The sequence below is a fragment of the Amphibalanus amphitrite genome, unplaced genomic scaffold (genome assembly GCF_019059575.1).
Source record: "Amphibalanus amphitrite isolate SeventyFive unplaced genomic scaffold, NRLGWU_Aamphi_draft 000158F_arrow, whole genome shotgun sequence".
Lineage (NCBI taxonomy): Eukaryota > Metazoa > Arthropoda > Thecostraca > Balanomorpha > Balanidae > Amphibalanus > Amphibalanus amphitrite.
In genome coordinates this window covers 793,905-816,052 of record NW_024881653.1, presented here as the reverse complement: position 1 = coordinate 816,052, position 22,148 = coordinate 793,905, and the positions used below count along the sequence as shown (strand labels likewise).

The following is a 22,148-nucleotide window of genomic DNA, read 5'->3' as shown; positions in this document are numbered from 1 at the left end:
GGAGTGCGAGTCACTGAAAATCCGTTAGACACCGCATCCCTGGTTCCTAACACAAGTGACGTCAGAACAATTTATGTGATGATTTAGGTTCGAATACACGACAGCTTTCAAACATTTCATGACTCATGCTGGAATGTTCCTCAACAAATGACAACACACGTGAAGGTATCACAAGGGTATCAGATCCCTTTTAAGGAACATTTTTGTTTACACCTTTTGAAGTGTTGATGGTTTAGGGTGTTTGACACCCGAATGGATGTTGGTGTAGGACACCCATTAATGTGTCTTTCTGAATCCCATCATGGTGTGTTTAAAAGCGCGTTGCACTTGAAGGTTGTCATCGTGGTGTTGTACACCTCCATGATTCCCAAAACAACATTTTTGACACCAATCTGGGCGTTATATATGACACTGCAATGATGTCCGACACCCGTGAGACACCCCATAGGAATATTTTTCCTCATTTTTTCACGCTGTTTTTGGTGTCAGATCCTTTTGCAAGTGTCAATGTGACACCTCTAGCAGTGTCGGACACTCTTAACATTCCGCTTCAATAAATGGCAACACCTGTGAAGGCATCATAAGGGTGTCAGATGCTTTTAAAAGAACATTTTTGACACCTTTTAGGGTGTTTGATACCTTAGAGTGTTTGATACCCGGATGGGTGTGGGTGTCGGACACCTATTAAGGTGTCATGCTGAATCCCATTAAGGTATATCTAAACGCTCGCATGCGAACGAACACTTGAAAGGGTGTCATCGTGGTGTTGTACACCTTAATGATTCCCTAAACAGCATTTTTCAACACCAATCTGGGTGTTCGATGACACCTCCAATGGTGTCTGACACCCGTAAAACACCCCTGGGGAATAATTTTTTTTCTCAGTGTATTTCACCCGGAATGTTCCCTGTCGATAAGACATGCAGATGTGTTTTGTTGTTGATCCATCCTTCCTTTGAGCCATCGGCGGGATGGCCCTCTAGCACATGTTCGGGACGGAAAATGGACCATTAAGCTGCTCGATGGCTTCAAAACGATCACAGAAACCCATTCCCTGTGCAGTTGCCCTATCCACGGGTCGTTTGGATGGCATCCCAGGACGAGCGAGCCTCCCATTCTGGCGCTCGAATGTTGCTTTATGCGGCTGAGCTGAGACTGCTGAAAGGGAGTCTTGTGTATCTGGGGAGGGGAGGGGCTCTCACTGGGGGCTAGGGGCTCTCACTGGGAAATCACCTAGAGAAGGCCTGTACTGTGGCTACACTTGTGCGGTGTGGAGGGCGCACTTGTAACAAGGAGTGTGTGTGTCCTTGTGAGCGGGTCCGCCTGCTGTGTAAAGAGGGTGTGACGTCGAGCCTGTCCCCGTGATCGGATGTGCATGCTTGAAACAGGCAGACCGAGTAGAGTTCCACAGCCCATGACTGTAGAGTTCGTGGGCTTGGTAGCGGCGAGAGGCGCCATTGACAATGGGCGACTCAGTCGGTGAACACAACAGTAGTCAGTATCTTCCTATCTGTCTGTAAGCAGCGAACAAAACACCCTCTGATTCGCGAACAGAAATAGAAAAGTTCATTTCAAAGCAGCATTATCGCTCATTTTGAGCCTAGATCCATGCCTCAGCCGTCTATCGGCCTTTGGGATCCAGCGGGTGCGGCCATTGGGCGAATTTGTCTCAGGCCGGGCCGTGCTGGTGGTCGTTTCCTGTGCGTTTCCACCGTTGCAGTCTCCGCCGGCCGAGGGAGAGCGACCGGCGCGGCGGCGGCCAGACAGGAACGGAGTGCGGGGTGTGGTGAGCTTGGACCAACGTCTATTTTACTTCGCTCCCTCCGACTGCTTGCACGGCTGAATTTTGCACTGCGGTGCCCATTATGACTCGTCGCATATATGGTTCGCTCTCCCTGCCAGCGGTGAGTCGCCTCGTCGTACCGACCTCGCGGCTGAACCTCGCGACCGTTGCTGAGGGCGACCCTGCCGAGCGGGCCGCAGCTGTCGCCGCCCTATGACGTCAGTGGTCGAGCCTCTGACGTCAGCGAACGGCCGGCAGCTGCGGCGGCGCTTTGTCCCGGCATCTTGCGCTGATTGGTTCAGCATCTGGTGCCGGCCCTCGGGAATCACATTCGTGACAAGGTTTGATTGATTTCGGCTGTGGAAAAGTGCCGACCGAGAGCTACAAGCGAGTTTTTTGGTTGCCTGTTTTATTGGTTTTGCTCAGAACGAGCTTATGACGTGATTGTTGAAAGATGAGCACACTCTTCAATCCAAGTGAAATTTGCCGAAGTTATTGCTCCTTGCCTGTGCCACAAAGGATTACTTATGACGCCATAGGTGGTTAGCGCTGATGCACACCTGTCTTCTCCCACAAACCCGCCCTCGCCTCAACCTCAGCCGCCGCGCTGGTGGACCACGATGACGCTTATGGAAGTTTATAGGTGTTAGTGTCAGCCGTAGATCCAGCTGTGATTCCTTAATAGCTTACCCGCTCACCCGAGCAGTGACCAGCCCATGACGTCACCAGCAGAGCTTGTGGCGAGTGGTTTGCAAGAAAGCTTGATTAGCAGCCTCGGTGGTAAAGTAAATATAAATAACCTGTAAGACACGGCCAGAGATAATATTTTCATTATTTATTCAACAAACATGGCAGCCGTGATGTTTGTTGTGGGTAAACGTCATGTAGGCCTGTCGAGGATAGCTGATTTGATGATGAGATCGTCTGTGACTGCCGCAGCGAGTGTCCCTCCTTCGTAGACTGACGCCGCCCCTCTCTGCTCCTCAGCTCTCGGAGGACTGCAAGAATGTCGACTTCAGCCGCATGTTCCAGCGGGATGAGCGGCACCGTGATAAGCGGCCCAGCGGCGCCGGTATGGAGAAGCGGGGCAGCGCGGCGGGCGGCGGCGCGGCTCCGGCAGGGAAGCGGCCGAGCGCGGGCGGGGGCGGCGGCGGCGGCCCGGTCGCCGGCGGACCGCCGCCTCACCCTCTCACCTGCCTCGGAGGGATCCAGAGGCTCGCCTGGCAGTCGCTGGAGCTGGCCGGACCCGTCACAGACATCGTACGCATGCAGCAGGCCAACTGGTTTCAGCTGTCAGGTGAGGACCTGGGGACAACAGTCGGGAACGGTGTGACGAGTGTGAGGGATGGGCTTGGTAAGGGTGGAGACGAGGTGGGTTGGGGAGGATGAAGGCTTGTGATGCAAATGTTAATGGGTGTGCTATTGGAGGAGGTGAAGCGCTACGGAATTAGCGCTTGTGAATCTAATTACTTTGGTAAATTTCGCACCTGCTGTTGAATATGCTGTAAGTAGTTACCTCAGTTTGACATTGCACTTGCCACGTGAGTGTAATGTATGTTTTGACATCATATCGTTTGTGACGTACGATGCAAACTATCGCATCCGCTTCGGCAATCTAATGCTAATCGTCCCAAGGATGTCTCACCATGATTGCATACGGTGATTCATGGAGTCATTAGTTTTGGTGAGATTGTTTGCTACCTCCTTGTTAGCCATCATAGTGCTAGTAATTGAAGAAAAGTGCTAATTATAACAGTTACACATCGTTTATTTCGCACTTGATAGCTGTTTAGGATGAAGCTAAGCGTGTTCAGAAGCTATCAAACTCTGCTAACTAGCACTTTGGAGCTTTTAATCAACCGTGACTGTGCTATTCATCCATTCAAAATGGTGTTACGACATGCTGGAAAGTCCAGCAGGCGGATGTCTGACATTTGTCTTCCAAATTAGGGTTTCATTAGAGCGAAAGTGCAGTCGGGTGGTATGTATAATATGACGGGTGCGCTCTCCTTGTGACCAACTCAGTGCACGTGCACTCTGGTATTTCCCAGGCCACCGCTCCCGACCCATCCCGTCCCTGGGTGACCTCGAGCCCGCCATGCTCATTGCTCCCCACTCAGCATTCGGCGCAGTTGCATCGCTGAGCGGACCTCGTCAATTACCCGATGGCCCGAGATAGGCGGTGTCAATGTCCTAGAAGGCCTCCTCTGCAACCTCATGCTGGCAGAGAGCAGGCACACAAGATGCGGGCACCTTTTGCGGAGCTGGGGAGGCTGAGCCTGTGAGACGTTGGGTTACGTAACTGGAACGGATCCCATATAGTATGTTTCATTATTCTTTCCTTGTTCGATATTTTCTTCCGTGAGCAAATGATTAAGCATTCACATTGAAGTAAGTATTGGCCTGCATCACGTTTTCGAGCCCCCACGAGGTTGCGTTGGTGATGCCTGCCGCATATAGGCCGGTCCCGCCACGGCTCGAGGTGGCCAGGGGAAGGACCGGGGCCTTTCACATGTGCACGTTCCTCCCGGGATTGAGAGGCACCGTCTGAGGCTCAGCTCAGACGGAGGCCTATTCAGCGGGGGTGCGGCGGTGACAGTGAATACAGTGAGCTGTTTGAACGCCTCCCAGTTTAGCTGAGCCGTAGATAGGCATCACATCAGCATCAGCGCAGGATCAGGCGCTGGTAGGTCGTACCAAGTATAGCCGGCTGTAAGCTGCTACGAGTCCACGGGTTCGTATGGGGAACTAGTTAGCATTCAGCCCGCGGCGCACTGTTGATTGGATGCACGCGAGCAGTAAACCGAACACGTGTGGCCATTCCCTGCAGCTGTATCGTATTTCGCCGCGGGGGCTGTGTAAATTAACGTGCCAGTGATACAATGGGTCGTTAAATGCGCGACGAAAACAAAGGAATGAATCAGAGCCGACAAACATCATAATCGCCTAACGAATGGGGTGTTTATCATCCCGGGAGCGCTGATCCTGCTGATTTGGGCTTTGTAGGTCGCCGATAAATTGACCGACCCTCGAACCGTCCGTCTGGAGGCTGTAAGCCACAATCGGCTATTGTTTGGTCTCGTAAATGTCCGCCTTATTAACTGGAGTTCTGGCGGGTCAGGACAGGCAATTTACCATTCTGGTCATAAGTTCGCAGATTTGGGCTCTAGCACTCGCTTCCAGTATGATTTTCAGGAAGTGTTATTCCGTATTCGGGTCCATCATCCGTTGTGCGCAGAGATGACTCATTGTCCAGTCACTGGCGCACGCTACTTCTTTCTGTCTAAATCTAACCGTGGCACATGTCCCTCCTAATCTGTTTCCGCCGCAGAGCCCGTTCCATTCATGGTGTACCTAACTGTTTGACCCGGTGAGCCGGGCCCGGAAGTCCCCTCCCCTCGGGCGTTGCAGCGCCGTGCTCCGTGCCTTCCGGCTCATGGTGCCAGCCACGCAGCTGCTGCACTCTGTGATAATGCTAATTCGGCCGGTTTTAATCACCCGCATTGCTGGACGAGGTGCCTGCGGAAACGCGGGATTTACGGACCCATGACGCACTCTGTATCTTTGTCTGGACATGGCGGTTTGTCGCAAAACTACTGCAATGTAGGGTGTAGTTTCCGTTGAAATCCGGATTTTTCATGTGATTCTTTGTTTGCGATATCTTTGTTCTCGCACACGTCTCGTGCGTATGTCTATTGTCTATGGTTTTCAATTTGCAGTGCAGTTTGTTTTCGAAGCTATACTAATGAACGACCATTTCTGCTGCAATAAATTCACATGCTTTGCACGTACGGCGTCTGTAATGAAACATTTCTTCTGACCTGACCTGTACCCATCACTGTCCGGTCTGTGACGCATGCCCTCCCCGCCGACAGGTCACCCGGGCACCCTGGCGCTGGCCGGACCGGGCACCCTCTGGAAAAAGGTCTGTGTGGCGGACAGCGCCGAGTGTCTCGCCTACCAGTCGATGATGAACGACCCGCACGCCCGGCAGCTGGTGCCAAAGTTCTACAGTCAAGTCTGCCACAACGGCGAATGTATCCTTTCGAGCAGGGCTCTGTGTGAGTGGTGGGTAACTAGTGACACGCGACCTTTCCTATAGCTTTCCGTCGCCGTTCCACCTTTGTTTTATGATTCGTTCTGTGCTTGTTCTGCGTTTACCCTAACTCCGCTTTTCTCAGTTTTCTCGGCTGAGCTCCCACTCCCCCATATCGCCCCCCCCCCCCCCCGCCTTCCGTGCGTCAGTGACACCAGTTCAATCACCGGCGGTGACGTACGACACATGGAAATGATCTGGGCGCGACGATGGGATCCGGGACTGGTATCCGGTCGATAGATCCCCGTCAGCATGTCGTCGACAGCCTCCGGAAATTCGACGCCGCTGCTACTAAAAGATATTTAATTTCAGCGTGAAAATGAGCTCTTATCGCTTCAGAGTTTCGGTGCTGCTCATCAAAGCTGTATGAAGCTCTATGATGAGCCTCTCGAGTCAAGAGGCTACTCAAGGCATTGGAAAATTGGACAGTCAAGTATAGGACCACCATAACTCGTTGGTCCCGATCCCGGATGTTTTCATGTTCACCTAATCTGACCCCTGAATAATCAAAAACGTCGCACTTCAGATTGCACCTTTAACGTCATGCCTCTTGTGAATTCAAGAGTGCAACACTCGGGTACCTTTATGCTTTGTGCGATGTGCATGTTATGGCTTAATTTGCGCAACTCGCGAGAATCGTGACGGGCGCAATTCTCAGTCCTGTGTACGACGCAGCTCAGCCACTAGCGCGTGCCTTTGTCCTGATGCGTCACTTAACTGCCCTGGTCGACACGGGCTCTGTCTTTCTGTCTCTTCCCTTCCCCAACCCCTCCGCTGTTGTGCTCGTGCGTGGTGAACCCGCCTCGCGCTCTCACGTGCGGCGAGTACGTGGGTGCACGTGAGTCACGTGCGACGTGTCCCGCTCGGGGCCGGCCGGTTCGTCTCCGCCGTGCGGTCGGACGTGCCGTCGAGGTGTTGTTCTTCTTCGTGTCCCTCTGCGTGTTGTGTTGGTGACCGTGTCGTGGTCGGGTTGTTTACAAGGGCGCTTTGGTGAGGCTGTCAGTCTGAGATTGTCGTTCTCTGTCACCGGTGACTGTAGTAGTCTGTCACGGACACACAGTTGTATGTCACGGCGGCTGTCGCGTCTCTTTTGTGGCTGTCCGTTTGTCACTGCGAATGTTGTGCCGTTTTGCATGAACCTTCCATGCGTGACGTTTGAGTTAGAATTTGCTCAAGTTAGCGTGAGCATTGCGAATCCGATTCAGAAAGCCATTTAGCTTAATTAAGTGATCAGTTTAATAAGAGGTATTAACTCACATCAACGTTGCCCACGTTGTACTTTCCTTGACCAGTTACACAGACTTTATCGAGATGGAGGACCTGCTGTACGGTTTCGAAGACCCGTGCGTGATGGACATCAAGATGGGCACCCGTACGTTCCTGGAGTCGGAGGTGAAGAACTCGACTCCGCGCGCCGACCTCTACAAAAAGGTGGGTCCACTATGTGGGTGGTGCCGAATCGTGCACACGCTTACGGTAGTTGGACATACTACACTTATGACTCTTCTGCCATCAGGGCGCTTTTGAACGAGATTAGGTGGGTACTGGGTACAGACGTCACGGTATTCACTACTTGGCAAAGTACCGCTATGTTTTCCCATACAGCTTCATTTCGCAATCCCATTCGACCGATCAAAACATAACTCACTTCCGATTGTGGCATACCTACGCAACATGTAACGAACTGCGTGCTTACTGATCACTGGGATTCACCGTCCGTCATACTCGATCCGATTCAAGCTAATATCTTCATATCTTTCGAGTGTGATATTCAGAGAACGCTTTACTGCGTTTCGAATTCCCCGTCATTATCGACTGTTGGGTTTCAACAGCATCAATCGGAAGTCTGATACGTATGAACTACGACAGAAGGCTGATGAGTGGTAACATTCGCACCATTCCAATTCTGAGACGAGTGTCGCGTGCCCAAACAAGCCGCTTTAGATCATTCGCTGTGTGCCTATATGGTAGCATTCGTGCGGCACTGAGCTTGTCGATCGACACATGTTGCGCTTGTATAACACCTATGCCAAGCATGCATACGGGCAGAGAGCATCGCCTCTCCGACGTCTAAATCCCACGCGGTCCACACGTCGCGGCCTTTTCTGCACTCGTATGTCCTTCAACCCGTGACGAGACAACCCACGGACAGCGCCCCATGTGTGCCCCCGCAACTCTGAACTCTCTCTGCACGGGCTCGCATAACATGAATAGCATTGATGGGCTGCAGGCCGGCCCAGAGGCATGAGATCAGACTCGGACGGCGCCCTGCATGGAGTCGCGCTGTGGCAGCGCACATTGAGTGCAGAGCTGCCTTCGGCCTGCGGTATTGACATTCCGGTCTGCATTCCTTAGACCGGCCTCTGGCCATTTTGCGACCGCCGATGCAGAACCGATGCAGGTCGGGCTGTTGACAGACTGATTGCGCAGCCTCTCGGTCGGCCAGAAGGGTGCCTCTGTCAGACAGGCGGGCTGTATGTCTGCGGTGTTTGGCCGGCGTGAGCCCAGCTCGGGCCTCTGTGGCAGTTTCCACCTGTGTCATCATCTCGTCCAGTGGCTTCGTCGCCATTTTTCGCGAGAGCGGCTCAGAGCCTGTTGGCCCAACCGCGTCCTGACCGCCGCCGCTGTGGCGCGACAGTCTGGAGATGTGGGGAGTGATGTGACGCAGACACACGGCCTAATCCTGTCTGGAGACGGCTTACCGTGCGCGAGGGGCCCGTGCACGCGTCCCGGGCCGGCCGAGATCCTCTGGGACGGCGGAGGGTCACCGGCAGGCTAACCGCAGCCTTCTCACACACCCTGATTGCATCCGGGATGTTCCACGGACAACCGTGAACACAGCGAGAAGACGTTGTTTGTGTATCACTGTGGAGGCGATTCTGGGTTCGCAGAAGATGCTCTCGTGGGCTGATCAACTAAGCTGTATGACATAAATCGTTTACGGGGTATTATGTTGTAATGGTGTAGTTTCCCATATAAATATGACAGACATGTCGCGATGAGATGTCTGCGGTTGATGTCGCCTGGATGGAGGTCACGGTGGCTGTCGTGATTACTCTACCGTGACTCGTGACGGCTTCGTCATGACTCCGGTAAATCGTGGCAGCGTGACGGCGTGGTTTTCGGATCCGCGGACAGGGACATGGTCCTGGCAGCGTCGCCAACTCGGCGACCAGGTGCGGGGTGCGCAGGCACGCGCCGGCCGACTGAGTTAGCCGAATCAGGCCAGGGCTCCCCGCCCACTCCTGGCCAGCTGAGGGGACTCATTTCGCAGTGTTGGGTTAGGCAAGCTTAGCAGTTGGCGGTAGCCCCACTTGAGATTCCAATTTTAGGAACTTGTCATTGCTGTGGCGCAAATTGGCAGGCTGGATCAGTGGAAAGAACCCTGATCCAATTGGAGAGTCTGATTCACTGAACAATAGGTGTGAAGTGGACCTCTCAATGCCGTGAGACGGGATTTCTCGGCAATAGGGCTCACTCGGGTCCAGAGAGCGTTTAAACAGTAGCTGTCACCTGTTATCGGAGAGTCCACACGGTACGAACCCACGTCCAACGTCCGAGTTTATTTCTGGGAGGGATCATACAGATGAAGAAATCATCGGGACGACCGGCTGCGTGCTGGCCGGCTCACCGGACCGTGATGGGGTCCTCTGCAGAGCCATTGTTTGGGCGAGGAGAGCGCGGGCCACAGCCGGCACCGGGCTCACGCCCGCCAGATAACATAACCCGGATCTGCGCGAGACAATGCAGCCAGCGCGCGTGGCAGGTTGGTCGCCGCGGGGCCTCGGGCCGCCAGCCATCTCCGTTCGTGGCTGCGGGATTTCGTGGCTCGTGGTCCGTTTCTTCCCCGCGCTGTGCGTTGCGCTATGCGAGGTCTCGCCATCCCATGAGCCACAGTGACCCCTGACCTGTGCAGGCCGGCGCACTCGATGGTCTGCGGCTCTACTGAGCCGTTTGACGTCATCGCTGCCATAAAGAGGCGGCTGTCTCATCAGGAGCTTACCGGGGCGGCGACGGCGGTGGGCGGTGGCGGCAGCACAGTAGAGGGGAGGGAAGTCAATTCATTGTCCAGAGTTTCTGTTAATCATTGCCAAGGAGGAGTGAATGTATGGTCCTGCATGCGTCATCTGAGCATGACAGCATGCATCCCGTTGAGTGGCGACCGTAGCTGGTTCTGCCAACTCATGCTGAGGTATGTCCGTAGGATTTGCACGACACATTATCACCGCGCTTCTAATTTGCTGGTGACTTATCTCGACTTTCTCCGGGTGTCTTGCGGTTTCGGCGTGTCGAAGCTGGTTGCTGATTGATGATACTCAGTGGTCATTGGTCACCGACCACTGGTTTGTGGTGGTGTGTCGCTTGCCCCGTCTCCAGCGAGCCATGACAGCGTGACGCACTTATCCACGAACAGCTAGACTGACGGTCCGACTCCAGACGTCTGGGGTGGCTTCGGTCGGCCCTGACTGCGACCGACGACCGAGGCTTCATGACGAGAGGAACGACCAGGGGATGCACGGCTTGGATGCGCCGGGCAACACACGTGACCTGAACGGCACGTGACGCGTGTTACGCATTGCGGAGGTCGGGGACTTTGGCCGCGAGGGTTTCGAGCCCCGGTTAGGTAACAGGTGGTAATCTGTGTAGGGCCCTTTGTGCGCACTCGCAGGACCGGCAAAGGATGCCAAGCCCATCGAGTGTCAAGTGGTGCTCCTATCTGTGTCGGGAACTGGGGGTGCGGCGGCCGTCGAGGTGTAGCCTTGCCCTAAAACCTAAGTGCATTTGCACTGGGGGTGGGGGGGGGGGGAGAGCGTTGCTTAAATTGGTATAGTAGTCATTGTTCATTCTGCACTTTGATAAGTACCTATTTAGAGAGACATTTGCAACTTGACGCTGGCCGTGTCGCGTTCTTCATTGTTTGCATCCGCTGTTACAGCGGTTTGCCTTACTAGTGGCTCACTCACTCTCCTCCAAGCATTTGTTTTGAAGAACCTTTGCAAATCTCTCTCGGTATAGAGTAAGAGTACCCGCACACGCTCGTGCACTGGAGGGTCATTTAGCAAAGAGTGGAGGCTGCTCCATATATCTGAGATCGCACGGCGCCTTTTTCCGTGTCCCGTGCCTCATAATGTTTATACATATTTCAATGACCAAACCGTTAAAACCGGGTGGGCGTGCTAAACCCAGCAGCTTCCCCTTTCCTAATCATTTATCGTGAGTTCGTGGTTAGATTTTGATTACAGCTAGGTGTTTTGACACAGTATGTGACTTTAGGTTACGTTGATTCATACTGCGCGGCCTCAATACCAATCTCGGTATGTGGGTATCAGAACCGTGCAAAAATAGACCCGCACCATCATCTGTTTGGGTGCGACAGTGCAGGGCCTTGTTCGGTTCGGCCTGCAGCTCGGACCGCGATATTTGATACGAAGGTTATCAAAGAACTGATCGTGTGAAGTACGAAACGTCAACGCAATGCAATTCGATTAGAACGGTTGGCGAACTTCACATCTGTTGTTAAATCGTATTCGGTCGCATTCCCTGTAAATGTTAGTTTGCTGTAGGTATTTAGGACTCGGAGATTACGCCTAGAGTTTAATTTCACACCTGTCAGAAACAGGGCTGAAATACATGCGGAGATTGTGTTTACGACGCCAGGAACACGGAATCGTCTTCACACCACCTTTAGCTCCCGCTTAGGGCATGTTGCTGCGATCTCATCATGGGCTCATCCCCGTGCGACGCCCACTTCAGGCAGAGCACTGCTAGTAGCGGGAATTAGCACCCTGTCGGGCAGGGCTCATCCCTTATCCACGGGATCTCGTGCTCTGCAAATCCGTGACTGACGGCCGAGCGGGTGAAGGTGTGAAGGGCGGGTCCGCTGTCGTCGCCAGCCAGCTCGGACCCGCCTTGCAGTTATGTGCCGCCAATCCTTCTAAGGAGCCGGTGATCTAGGGTCATCGTTGCAGCTGCCGGCAGCAACGGTGCTTAGCAGTCCGCTGGAGCCCGTGCTTGGTGTTGAGGCGGGACCTCAAAAACGGCTCTACCTTGTGAGCAGAGATCGTCCGGTTTGATATATGTAGTTGAGGTTCGGCTGAAGAGGGCTGCTCAACTGCGATAGCTGCTCGCCGCCGACACGCATGGCGATGTGGTAATTGTAGGAAGTGGCGCACAGCTTGACTGAGAGGGATTTTACCAGCATCCTTATAAGCCACCCTGCCCACATTGTCTACACTCGACCTTGTCTCTTCACCACCCTCCCCATCACACTATCCCAAATTAGGAATTAGGACCACCCCACGGCTCCTCTCCCGGTTCCGGCGCCCGGGGCCACACCCATCCCCTCTCTCTGTCATCCCCGCCCCGGCGCGGCGGTGTGTCCCGGGGTTCCCCGCCGTTCCCGGTGCCGCCTGGAGACCGGTGCTCGGTCACGCCGCATGCTGTGCTTCTCCGGACTCCGTAACGGTCGAGTGAAGCGCATCTGCCAGTTGCCAACGAGCGCAGGTGGTCCCTGACGTTATACAAACCAGAGGATAAGCCGGTGGGGTCGTTATTTATGACTGCTTTCGAAATGGACGAGTTTGTTAGCCAATGTCGGCGGGTGCATTCCTTTTCTGGATGCTGGCGTGGAGCTGGACTGCTGTTGGAAACCAGTTAGGTTTCAATGTTCGCTTGGCACGCCATGGAAGCAGTTTGCCACAGAGGAACATCCGACATTGGCAGTCGCCGGCTGGAGGTCGGTCGTCCGTCAGCCGGCGGGTGGACGGGTAGCAGTGATATGTGGCCCGCCGTGACCAGAGGTGCAGCAGGTCACGGTCCACGTGCCACCCGGAAAACCGAGCCCAGCCGCCCTCCGGTATCCATCCTCAGTTCCTCACCAGGAAAACCATTACCGACGCCATAAAAATGACAGGCACTTAGCTATTTGTGACGCTCGCCGCGGCGGGGCCGGCTGGTCGGTGTGGTTTGGGAGTGAGTAACGGGCACGGGGGAGGGCGATGTGAACCGTAAACCGGAGCCTGGATGTCGGCTAGCCCCGATGAGCGGGATGATCTGAATCAGCGGCGATTCTGGTCCGAGTCGGCACGTCACGATAACGGACGTCGCGTGAGTCGTGACTCCGTGTCACGCCCCGGTGAGTCAGTCACGACATGTTGACTCAGGTGATCCAGGAATGCACGGGCCATGTGAGGGACATGCTATCGGCATCGGCTGTAATTGTTTTTGCGACTTTTTCCTGATCAGCCGTGTATTCTGTTCTTTATCGTGGTGATCGCGATAGTTCCTTGCTGAAGCTGCTCCGTTCGGCCAGCATTCGGAACCGGTGTCGAACCGTCCCGTCGGACAAATGTCGAACGCGTCCGGCGCTGACATGTGTCAGCGGGCCCATCAGTTTCAGCGGTCCCGACAGATCGCTGCGTCACCGCTGACCGCACATCCGTGAGGCCGGACACGCCGCGCCCTTGACTCGGACGGTCTTGTGTGACCCCTGCTCCCTGACGTGACCTCTGGTAACCTACCTGACCTGGGCGATCTGATTCTGTCCAGACCTGCTCAATCAACCGGCCTTGGCTGTGATTATGTGTGTCATGTTGTGTAGATACGCAGCTCTTCGCGCAAATAGAACATTGCTGGATTCGAACCGGTGCCAACGAGTCTGACTATTGCGGGATGCTCGTGAACATTACCGATAAGACACTTTCATCACACCTCTTTCACTCATACATTCCTTTGGTTTTCCTATGAAAACGGTATCTTTCTGCCGGAAGGACGGTCGAATATTCAATTGCAACTCTAATCTTCTGATCTCGCCTCTGATACCTAACTCACTTCTCTTCTGATGTCTTCGTGATCTGACCTGGAACTACGACTTCCTCCGGCAGATGGTGGCGATCGACCCGAAAGCGCCGCTACCTGAAGAGCACGAGGCGGGCGCCATCTCCAAGGTGCGCTACATGACCTACCGAGAAGGGCAGAGCAGCAGCAGCCAGCTCGGGTTCCGCATCGAGGGACTCAAGGTATGTGGCAAGCTCAGCGCTTAGTGGAACAGTCTGACGCCCGGAGAATTATTGAACTCTGGGAGGGAGAATTGAGGCCCTCGATTCGTGTCTGTTTGGTGTGTGCTGTGTAATGTGTATCATGTATGTTCAATGTACTCTACGGAGATAACATGCAAATTCTAGACTGTTTTGACACACTAATCAAAGCAGCCAGGCCTCCGTGTGTCGCTGTTGTCTCAGACTGACGACAGGATTCCCCTGCGATTCCTCCCCGCGTTCTTCCGCTCTGCTCCCACCCTCCCATCCTACGGAGAGGCAGGAAAATACGTTCGCAAGAAACCCGGGCGTGACGTTAGTGTGCAATGATGACGGGACAAATTCACCGAGTCCTCCCGGGGTCGACGTTCGCTGACAACATAGACGATCAAAGGGGCCTCGAGAAAGAACGGCTGAACTGAAGAGTTTGGTGCGACTTTAAGGACAACGTAAGAATGCTCGAAGGCGAACAAAAAAGGAGAAAAAAAACTTGCTTTTTCATTCGCCGGCGAGTGATAAAGGTAACAAAGGGCAGAGTCTCGAGACTCAGACTCAACATTGAACACTAACTCTCTCAGAGAGACTCGCAGTGTGGAGTGGCGCAGAGCGATACCGGATTTCCACTGTGATCACAGTCACGCTTTTTCCTGGCCGAATGTTTGCCGTCCTCCGTAAATGTTTGCTCGCGCCCGGACGACTGATGGCAGAGTGTCGGCAGCTGCGGCGCGGCTGCGACGTTCTGCGGCGCACCTTCACTCCGGCGCGCCGAGGGCAGCTGAAGAACATCAGTGGAGGTCAAGCAGAGGTCGTTGGTGGTGGTTGCGCTCGTCGGTCAGCGGCTGCCGCGATCGCTCGGGGCTTCTCCGCGGGGTGCGATGTCTGGTGGGACTGCGGTCGGGCTGTGGCCGTCGACACAGGCAGTGTTTACGACGTCCAACCGCTGGTTTATCACCGTCCCGTCCGCACCGACTGCTATTTCAGGCAGAACGGGAGCAGAAGCATCCTGGTTGAGTCTGCTGACGATGGCAGCGTTCCGTATCAACAGCGAGCCGAGAGGCTACACGAGTCTGACCCGGTGGGAAGTTTGTGGCTGAAATCGTCTGCCAGGCCTCCCTCTGCGATGGTTGCTTATTTCCAGGCTCGCCATTGACATGACGAAGGCAGCTGGAGCGGAAACAGAGGTGACTCAGCCAGTCGTTATTTCTTCCACTGGTAAACAGACGCTCGTTGGCGTAGGCCGTAGATTCACGGGTTGTCGCGGTAAACCATAAAGTGCACTGGTGTATGTAGAGCTAGCAACAGTTTTAGGTCGAAGGTGGTTAAAATCGTAAACAGAACAGCGTTACGGCTGAGGTGTCCAATTACGTTTGGCTAGTAAGTGGTGACCACTTTTATCACTCGCTAGTCTGACAGCCCAAAGCACTCCTACGCTCACCGTCTGTAACGTCACAAAGCGGTGGCGGTCGGCGTCATCCGAAATCCGTCGGTACCTTGGGCCCACCGTGCGGCCGGAAGCCCCATGGTGACGAGAGACTGTCGGGAATGGACCAAATCTAGGCTGTAGCTGGGTGCGATAGCGTCGATCGGCGACAGGACACACAACATGTGGACCGGAAACGGGTGGCGTGAAAGGTGACTGGATGACCGGGTGAAACCGCGGTCCACAGCTCACAGGGTGACGGCAGCATGGGTGGGCCACGGCTGAAAGGCGACGAGGATTTTAGGGTGCATTATGTGGAGGGTTTGAAGGTGTGGGGTTAACCGAAACACCTGTTGTCTTTATTGTTTGTTCCATTAGGTGGTTACGTTTTCGGTACGTTTGTAAGATAGAACTGGTCAGAGGTCTTTGCTTGTTGCCCGTTCGCCACTCTGCAACTGGTCACCGCTAGCCCGTCAGGTTTGATTGATAGTCCTACCAGCGGTATTCCATAAGCAGTCTCTGGCTGTTGGCCATAGGTTATGCATTCCTCGGCCTCCCTCCCGCGTCATTACATCTTCAACTGACTCGGTACACGTATTTTGGAATGTCCAGGAATCTTGGAACGCCCAGCCGCCCAGGCTGCCTCCTGGCCCGGTATCCTGCTACACGATTCACGAAGCACACGGTGCTGTCGGTACACAATACCTTCGCGAGGGAATTGCTCACCCCAGTCCGGGCCAGGCTCCCAGCTCTCGGTTGCCAGGCCGTTCAGCACCATGGCCTTCGTTTGAGCATGGTTACCAGGCCACGGCGGACTCTTGCCTTCCTAGCCGGGTGTTCGGGTTTCGGGTCGACTCCGATGTCGCCACGGCTGCTGTGTGACAGTGGACACCGGATTCGTGATCAACGGATTGGCTGTGTAGCCAAGATCAGCTAGTCGAGGAGCAGGGTAGAGTCGATGGAGGCTGGGTCCAGGTGGAAGCTAGAGCTTGCCCAAGAGTCGCAGCTTCGCTGGTTGACGGTAGCACGGCTATATCTGACGACGCTTTTGAGGCTGCCTGGGCGGATTGAGCGTGATGAACTGATGAGTGATGACGCTATGCCGTGAGAGCTGATGACGCCATGGCGTGCTGATCGGCGACAACGCGAAGGTGATATCCGAGGTCAGGAGGCGGTTTTCACCATGAACCTCCTGCCCGACAGGATACATTATCCTGGTCGCCAGATACGGACCTCGCAGGCCGCAGGGCCAAATGATCACGTGATGCCCCGGTTGGGGCCACGTCAATGCCACGTAACACCACGGTTCGCGTCCACACCATACCACGCTGACCCCACGTGGTCTGCCGTCTCCAAATTCCTGTCGGTCCATCGTTTTTGGTCCGGACGGTGATGTCTGCCGGCCCCGCGTGTAGGCGACTCGATCAGATTAATGAACTCCGCATGCGATCTTGTCCTCCCCGAAACGAACAAGGCCGTCCGGCCGCCGAGCCGCTTGGTCGTCACGAAGAGACTGAGCAGCTTCCTCGGTCTGGTGCGAAGAACAGGTGCCAATTGGGGTCGGTTGAGCGGGCCGATTCGTTTCGCTGTCTGAATTTGCGCGCTGAGCGCCGCCAGAGGCGAGCAGAGGCGGAGTTCTGAATGTGTACCGCTGCTAGATGCGGAGGATATGCGTTTGTGCACTTTGCTAAGTCGTGCATTATGCATGCGAGGTCGTGCGGTGCATACTATAGCGTGCAGATTGGATTGCACTGCGTAGGTTCATCTGTCGAGGCAGGCGGCTTGGCTGAAGCCCCGCTGTTCGATTGTGATTCTTGATTTTTAGCCCACCTGTGGAAGGTCACGTTACCAACGAATGGGTACTGTAACTATCTTGTCACCTCGGTGTCCAAACATGCGAATTTCCGACCAAAACCTACCGCTGTGATGGCCTCCTGATCTGCCGCCTTAGTCCTGTGACAGACACCTCGTGTCGGCCGTCTCCAAGCCAGGTGATAACGGCAAGAGGGGACTGCTCCCCAAGGTATGCCGGCCCCGCTGTAGCGCGGAGTCAGCGTCCGATGACGTCCCTCTCAGCTCACCAGGGCGCCGGGTTCGAGTGCCCCCCGTCAGCGGCCACTGTGTCATCCGGTCGCCAGTTTCCTGTAGATGAGTCGGTGTCTGAGCCTGGGTAGATCAATTGCGTCAGTCACAGGTGGGGTGAACGGATTCTAACCTCGGAACTCGGGTCCGGACAGCACAAAAACGACCGCCTGACTCCCGGAAGAGAAGTGCTGTTACTAACTGCTCTCTTTGCATCTGACCAGATGGTCATGAAACAACCAGCTTACGAGAACAATTCCTTGAACACGGAGAAAGTAGCTGGATTCCCATTTCGCACGTTTCGTTGCGTTCGCTCAATTACCTCGAATGCCGTTTGACACATTTGACATTATATAATCCAATCAAGCGGTCTTCTGCGAACGATTCTTTTTCGTTTTCCCGGTTATCCGATTTCGTGTTTCAATGAACCCTCGATCTGCGGTCGACGAACCGACTGGCGTGTATCGACGCCAATCCAGCCCTGTCAGAACCACTTCAGCCTACAAACCAACGCCTGGAATGCGTCTGGGAGTCCCAATGACCGCTCGCGTCCCAGCTGAGGGAAATTGCGATATCAAGACTATCGTCCCTCGGTAGTGTTATACAACGGTATGTATCACAATTACATTCGACACCAACCGCTTACGGTCATGGAAACGGCACTTTCACAGAATCTGTCTTCACTCGTGGTGACCGACAGCCCTTCCGAGCATTCCCTTCCCTCGGCGAAGGAGTCATTCTCCAGTTTTGCCGGTCAGTTCGTCTGAACTGTGGGCTGTGGGCTGTGGCAGTGCGGTCGGCGGCGGTCGGGCGGCAGCCGCGCTCGGACCGGGGCGGCACGTCCGCTGGCCGCCGCGTGCGTCACTCTGACGTCAATGGCCGTCTCGCGGCGTGGTGAAGGGTGCCGATAGCGCGCCGGCCCGCCGCCGAGGCCACGCGCCGTGCCGCAGCCGCAGCCGCCGCGCGACACCGAGCTCCTCATGACAGCTCGCTCAGTGGAGCAGGAGACATGCGGTATGCATTAGCTAGTCAGCAGGTAGGAAGAACCGCAATCGCCAGCCGTGAAAGCCGACTTTCTGGTGTCAGGCTCCGCTGCGGCGTCTGGAATGTCTCACACGGGACGAGGTTTAGCTTGAGTTGGTCGGACCCGTTCTCTGGCAGCTGCGCGACCTTTTTGTCGTGACTCATGACTGCTTCTTGCACCACGAACGGTATGTTCTCAGCGCCACGGATGTCACGTACCGGTAGATCCTCATAGCAACGGAGAAACTGTATACCTACTAAGTTAACTGAAAAGCTGACCATTGCAACGGGCGGGTTTCTAACACGTAGAGTTGATGGGACGAGTTCCCGATCAACGGCCCACGCGTCAAATAGGAACTCATCGTTCTCTGGTGAGATAGCTTAGGAAGAATCTGGATCTTTTCAAGACAGTTAGGGATTGGAGGAACTGTGCGTTGGGCGAGGCGACAGGTCTAATGAGCTCGTTTCGATGGCCCGGGGAGACGCCAAGGTTAGATGGGTGCTCGATCAACCCGATGCGTGGACCGCTTTTGAGGCGCTCGACAAAAACTGGCGTCGACGCCCCCTGGTGTGGAGTGCGATCCATCACAGCGTGGAGAAACCGCGGCCCGCCGTGAAATGGATGGCATGGAAATGTTGGAAAATCCACCGACAAACCACGGAGGGATAAAGACCGATTAGCCAACGCCAGAGGCTGCGAAATTCCCAGAAATGACGACTGTGTTCTGGAGAAGAGCGTGCAATATCCTTAGGCTTATTTGCGCTGGTTACAGGTTCGCTTTAATTAGGACACCTGGGCATTACGAATAAAGCGAGTGTTATGTGGAAGGAATTATCCAAAGCCATTGCTGAAGCCCTTTGTGGTTCCACGACCACCGACAAAGGGACAGCAAAAGCTCTTCACCCCTCCCCCTCCCTACGATGGTGCCTTTGTCTGGTTTTCGGCGAAGCTTCAGCCAATCCTTCCGTTGTCCAGGAGTGTGATGACCTCGTCCGCTGCGACGAGCTGACGTGGCACTCCACCACTTACTGGTCAACCCCGGTTATCGGAACCCGTTGCTTAACATTTGCCTCGCCCCTCCCCCATGGACCACGACTCTTTGACTTCATCTTATCCTTACAAACCTGCTTCCTCGTCCGTACAAAGCTCATGCCCTCATTTGACCTCCATCTGCTCTCTTGCCTTCAGAATTCAAGCCACACCTGCCCGCTCTCCAAGGGGCTCCGAGGACCTCACCTCCCCGTTCTCTCTTGCTACAGATGCGCGGCAGCGACCCGATCCGGGACCTGAAGCGGATCCGCGCGTGGGAGGAGGTGCTGTACACCATCTCCGTGTACCTGGGCTCGGCGGATGTGGCGCGTCAGATACTCGCCCACCTGACCAACATCAGGGACAAGTTCGAGGCCAGCGCCTTCTTCCGGAGACATGAGGTGAGCTGAGACACTAGCGTGGATTGTGGACGGGGAGAGGATACCGGAGCGGGTACGAAAAAGGTACCGAGTAATGCACGCAAATGTTGGAAGATACAGGAGACAAGTCCCATGGTTGGAGTGTGAATGTGTCAAATTAGCAGAAAACGGGAGGCACAGCTTTGCTTTTAGGAAATCTTGCGTATCTGAAATGTCAATGGCTGGTTCTCACAGGCCACAGCTACAGGAAACACAACAGGCAGTGGCTCGAACGATGTGCCCACTGATCCACGCTCCTCAAGTGTCGGTGGAGGTCCCGCGGACAGCAGCGTACGCACGTGCCCAGGCCGTCTCTCAGCCCGTTCAGAGCGGTGCCAAGGTCTCTGTCCGGCCCGTCGCCATGTCACCGCTCCATATCGGGCTCGCTGGAGCACCCCTCCCCGCCCCAGTGCGCCGCAGGGACACGACGCCAGAATACGATACACGGGCTGTAAATGCTGCGACTGCCGGCGGGCTGGCGCGGACCCTGTGGACTAGTGGTCGTTCCATGGCAGCGGTGTCCCCACTGGCCTGAAACCCCGCTGCGCTGCCGCTGCCGTCAAGGGCTCGGCAGTATGTGGGGCCGATTGATAGTGCCCTCCGGCACGGTTAAGCAGATTTGGGGGACTTCAAACAGACCGCCAGCGCCGCGGTCCGGGCCGCTATCAGAATGCCTGCACCCTAATCAGTGCTGGACGAACCGCAAGCTTGATCTACATAGCCTCTAACGGGAAGGCATGTATGGCATCTTGCTCCAGGAATGACAATTTCTGTCTCTTGGAATGATTACTTGCAACATAACGAGCTGCCTGAACCAGAGTTTCTTGGCCTTAGTTATGGTCATTAATTAGAATTCCTCCATAGACCACAGTCATTGAAGTCTGACATTAGAATCACCACGGCCCGCCCCAAGCCATGGCAACACTGCACAGCGCACACGTTGCATCAGTGTCGTACCTTACCGAGCGCAGTGATGAAGCGCCTCCGAGCGCCTTTGACGTGAAGTCGACGGAGAGTCATGGGACAGCCCGGCTCGACGCCTACCACTTGATATCACAGTCACGTGGAGTCATTGAGGAGTCAAAGGCTGACGCGTTTACTACCTTCACGTGGAGTCATGTTTAGTCAATGAACGGCTCGGAGTCAATGGAGTCGGCCCGGCGAGCGGGGATCGTGCTCGTTTGGCGCCGGCCGAGGCCCGCTAAGCTGGTTGGGGCAGGCTCGAAGGCAGCTTAACAGCTTGGCTAATGACGCCGGTTCGTGTTTAAGGCCCTCAGCCACGCGGCCGGCGGCACTCTGCTAATTAGACGGGCGCAAACGGGCGGCCGAGCAGAGGTGATGGTGGTCACCGAGCTTCCACGGGCGGGTAAAAGATAAGGGACAGAATTATGTTTAAAATAAGCGATTTAAACAGTTTATAGTGAGATTTATCAACACACCGTAGACCCGTCTCGCTCACATCAGGCTTGTAGCGCAACCGTCTCCAGCATCTAACTGATGAAGCTCTATTTCTGTTCGTATACTCAGTCTCTTAAGTCTAGTCCAGTCTAATTAGTCTCATTGCAGACTGCGTCATAAGCACGCCCCGTCCCACCCATCCCGTTCTCTCCCCGACCTGACCGTCGTCTTTCCCATCGCTCCAGGTGATCGGAAGCAGCATCTTCCTCGTGTACGACCGGCGGCGATCGGGCGCCTGGATGATCGACTTTGCCAAGACCAGCCGACTGCCCGACGGCCAGACGGTCGACCACCGCTCTCCGTGGCAGCTCGGCAACCGCGAGGAGGGCTATCTCACCGGGCTCGATAACCTCTGCAAGGTGAGCAGCATGATGCGGCGCCTGTGGGCGGGCCCGAGCCCGGCGCTCCCAGAGACGGCCGGGCCGGACTGTCATTAACGTCCAGCACGGGCTAGTACGTAGTACGTGCAATCGCCCTGCCAGATGGGAGTTGCGGTCTTTTAATTTGTTTAGTTGAATTTGGTTAGTTTGTTTGATTATTTTAGTGGGCTCGGCAGTAAGTTGGGATTATATGGATCACGACGGTGGCGGTTCTTTTTAGTTTTAAAATTTTCTCACAGGAGTTTATGCTCCACGCTAGTCGCGATGACATCATGCCCTTCTCATTCTCGCCGTGTACCCAAAGCCCTCAGTTCATCAGTCAGACTTTATACATTCGTACCACGACATATCTACATTCCGTTGCTATCCGACCGAGCCCTGGCCGCAGCAGCACCCTGACCGTCCTCCCTCGGTCCTTCCG

At 54.9% G+C, this 22,148-nt stretch overlaps 1 protein-coding gene across 2 annotated transcripts in view; it reads left to right on the top strand.

Annotated features, from left to right (window-relative positions):
- Nucleotides 1-22,148, top strand: part of LOC122383229 (inositol-trisphosphate 3-kinase homolog) — a 61,719-nt gene that overhangs the window by 38,720 nt on the left and 851 nt on the right. For both annotated transcript variants that reach the window (XM_043369439.1, XM_043369440.1), the window contains 6 exons: nt 2,771-3,080; nt 5,659-5,820; nt 7,180-7,310; nt 13,763-13,897; nt 19,701-19,871; nt 21,533-21,706. In XM_043369439.1, the coding sequence (XP_043225374.1) occupies nt 2,771-3,080; nt 5,659-5,820; nt 7,180-7,310; nt 13,763-13,897; nt 19,701-19,871; nt 21,533-21,706 (1,083 nt within the window). The remainder of the gene's footprint in view (nt 1-2,770; nt 3,081-5,658; nt 5,821-7,179; nt 7,311-13,762; nt 13,898-19,700; nt 19,872-21,532; nt 21,707-22,148) is intronic.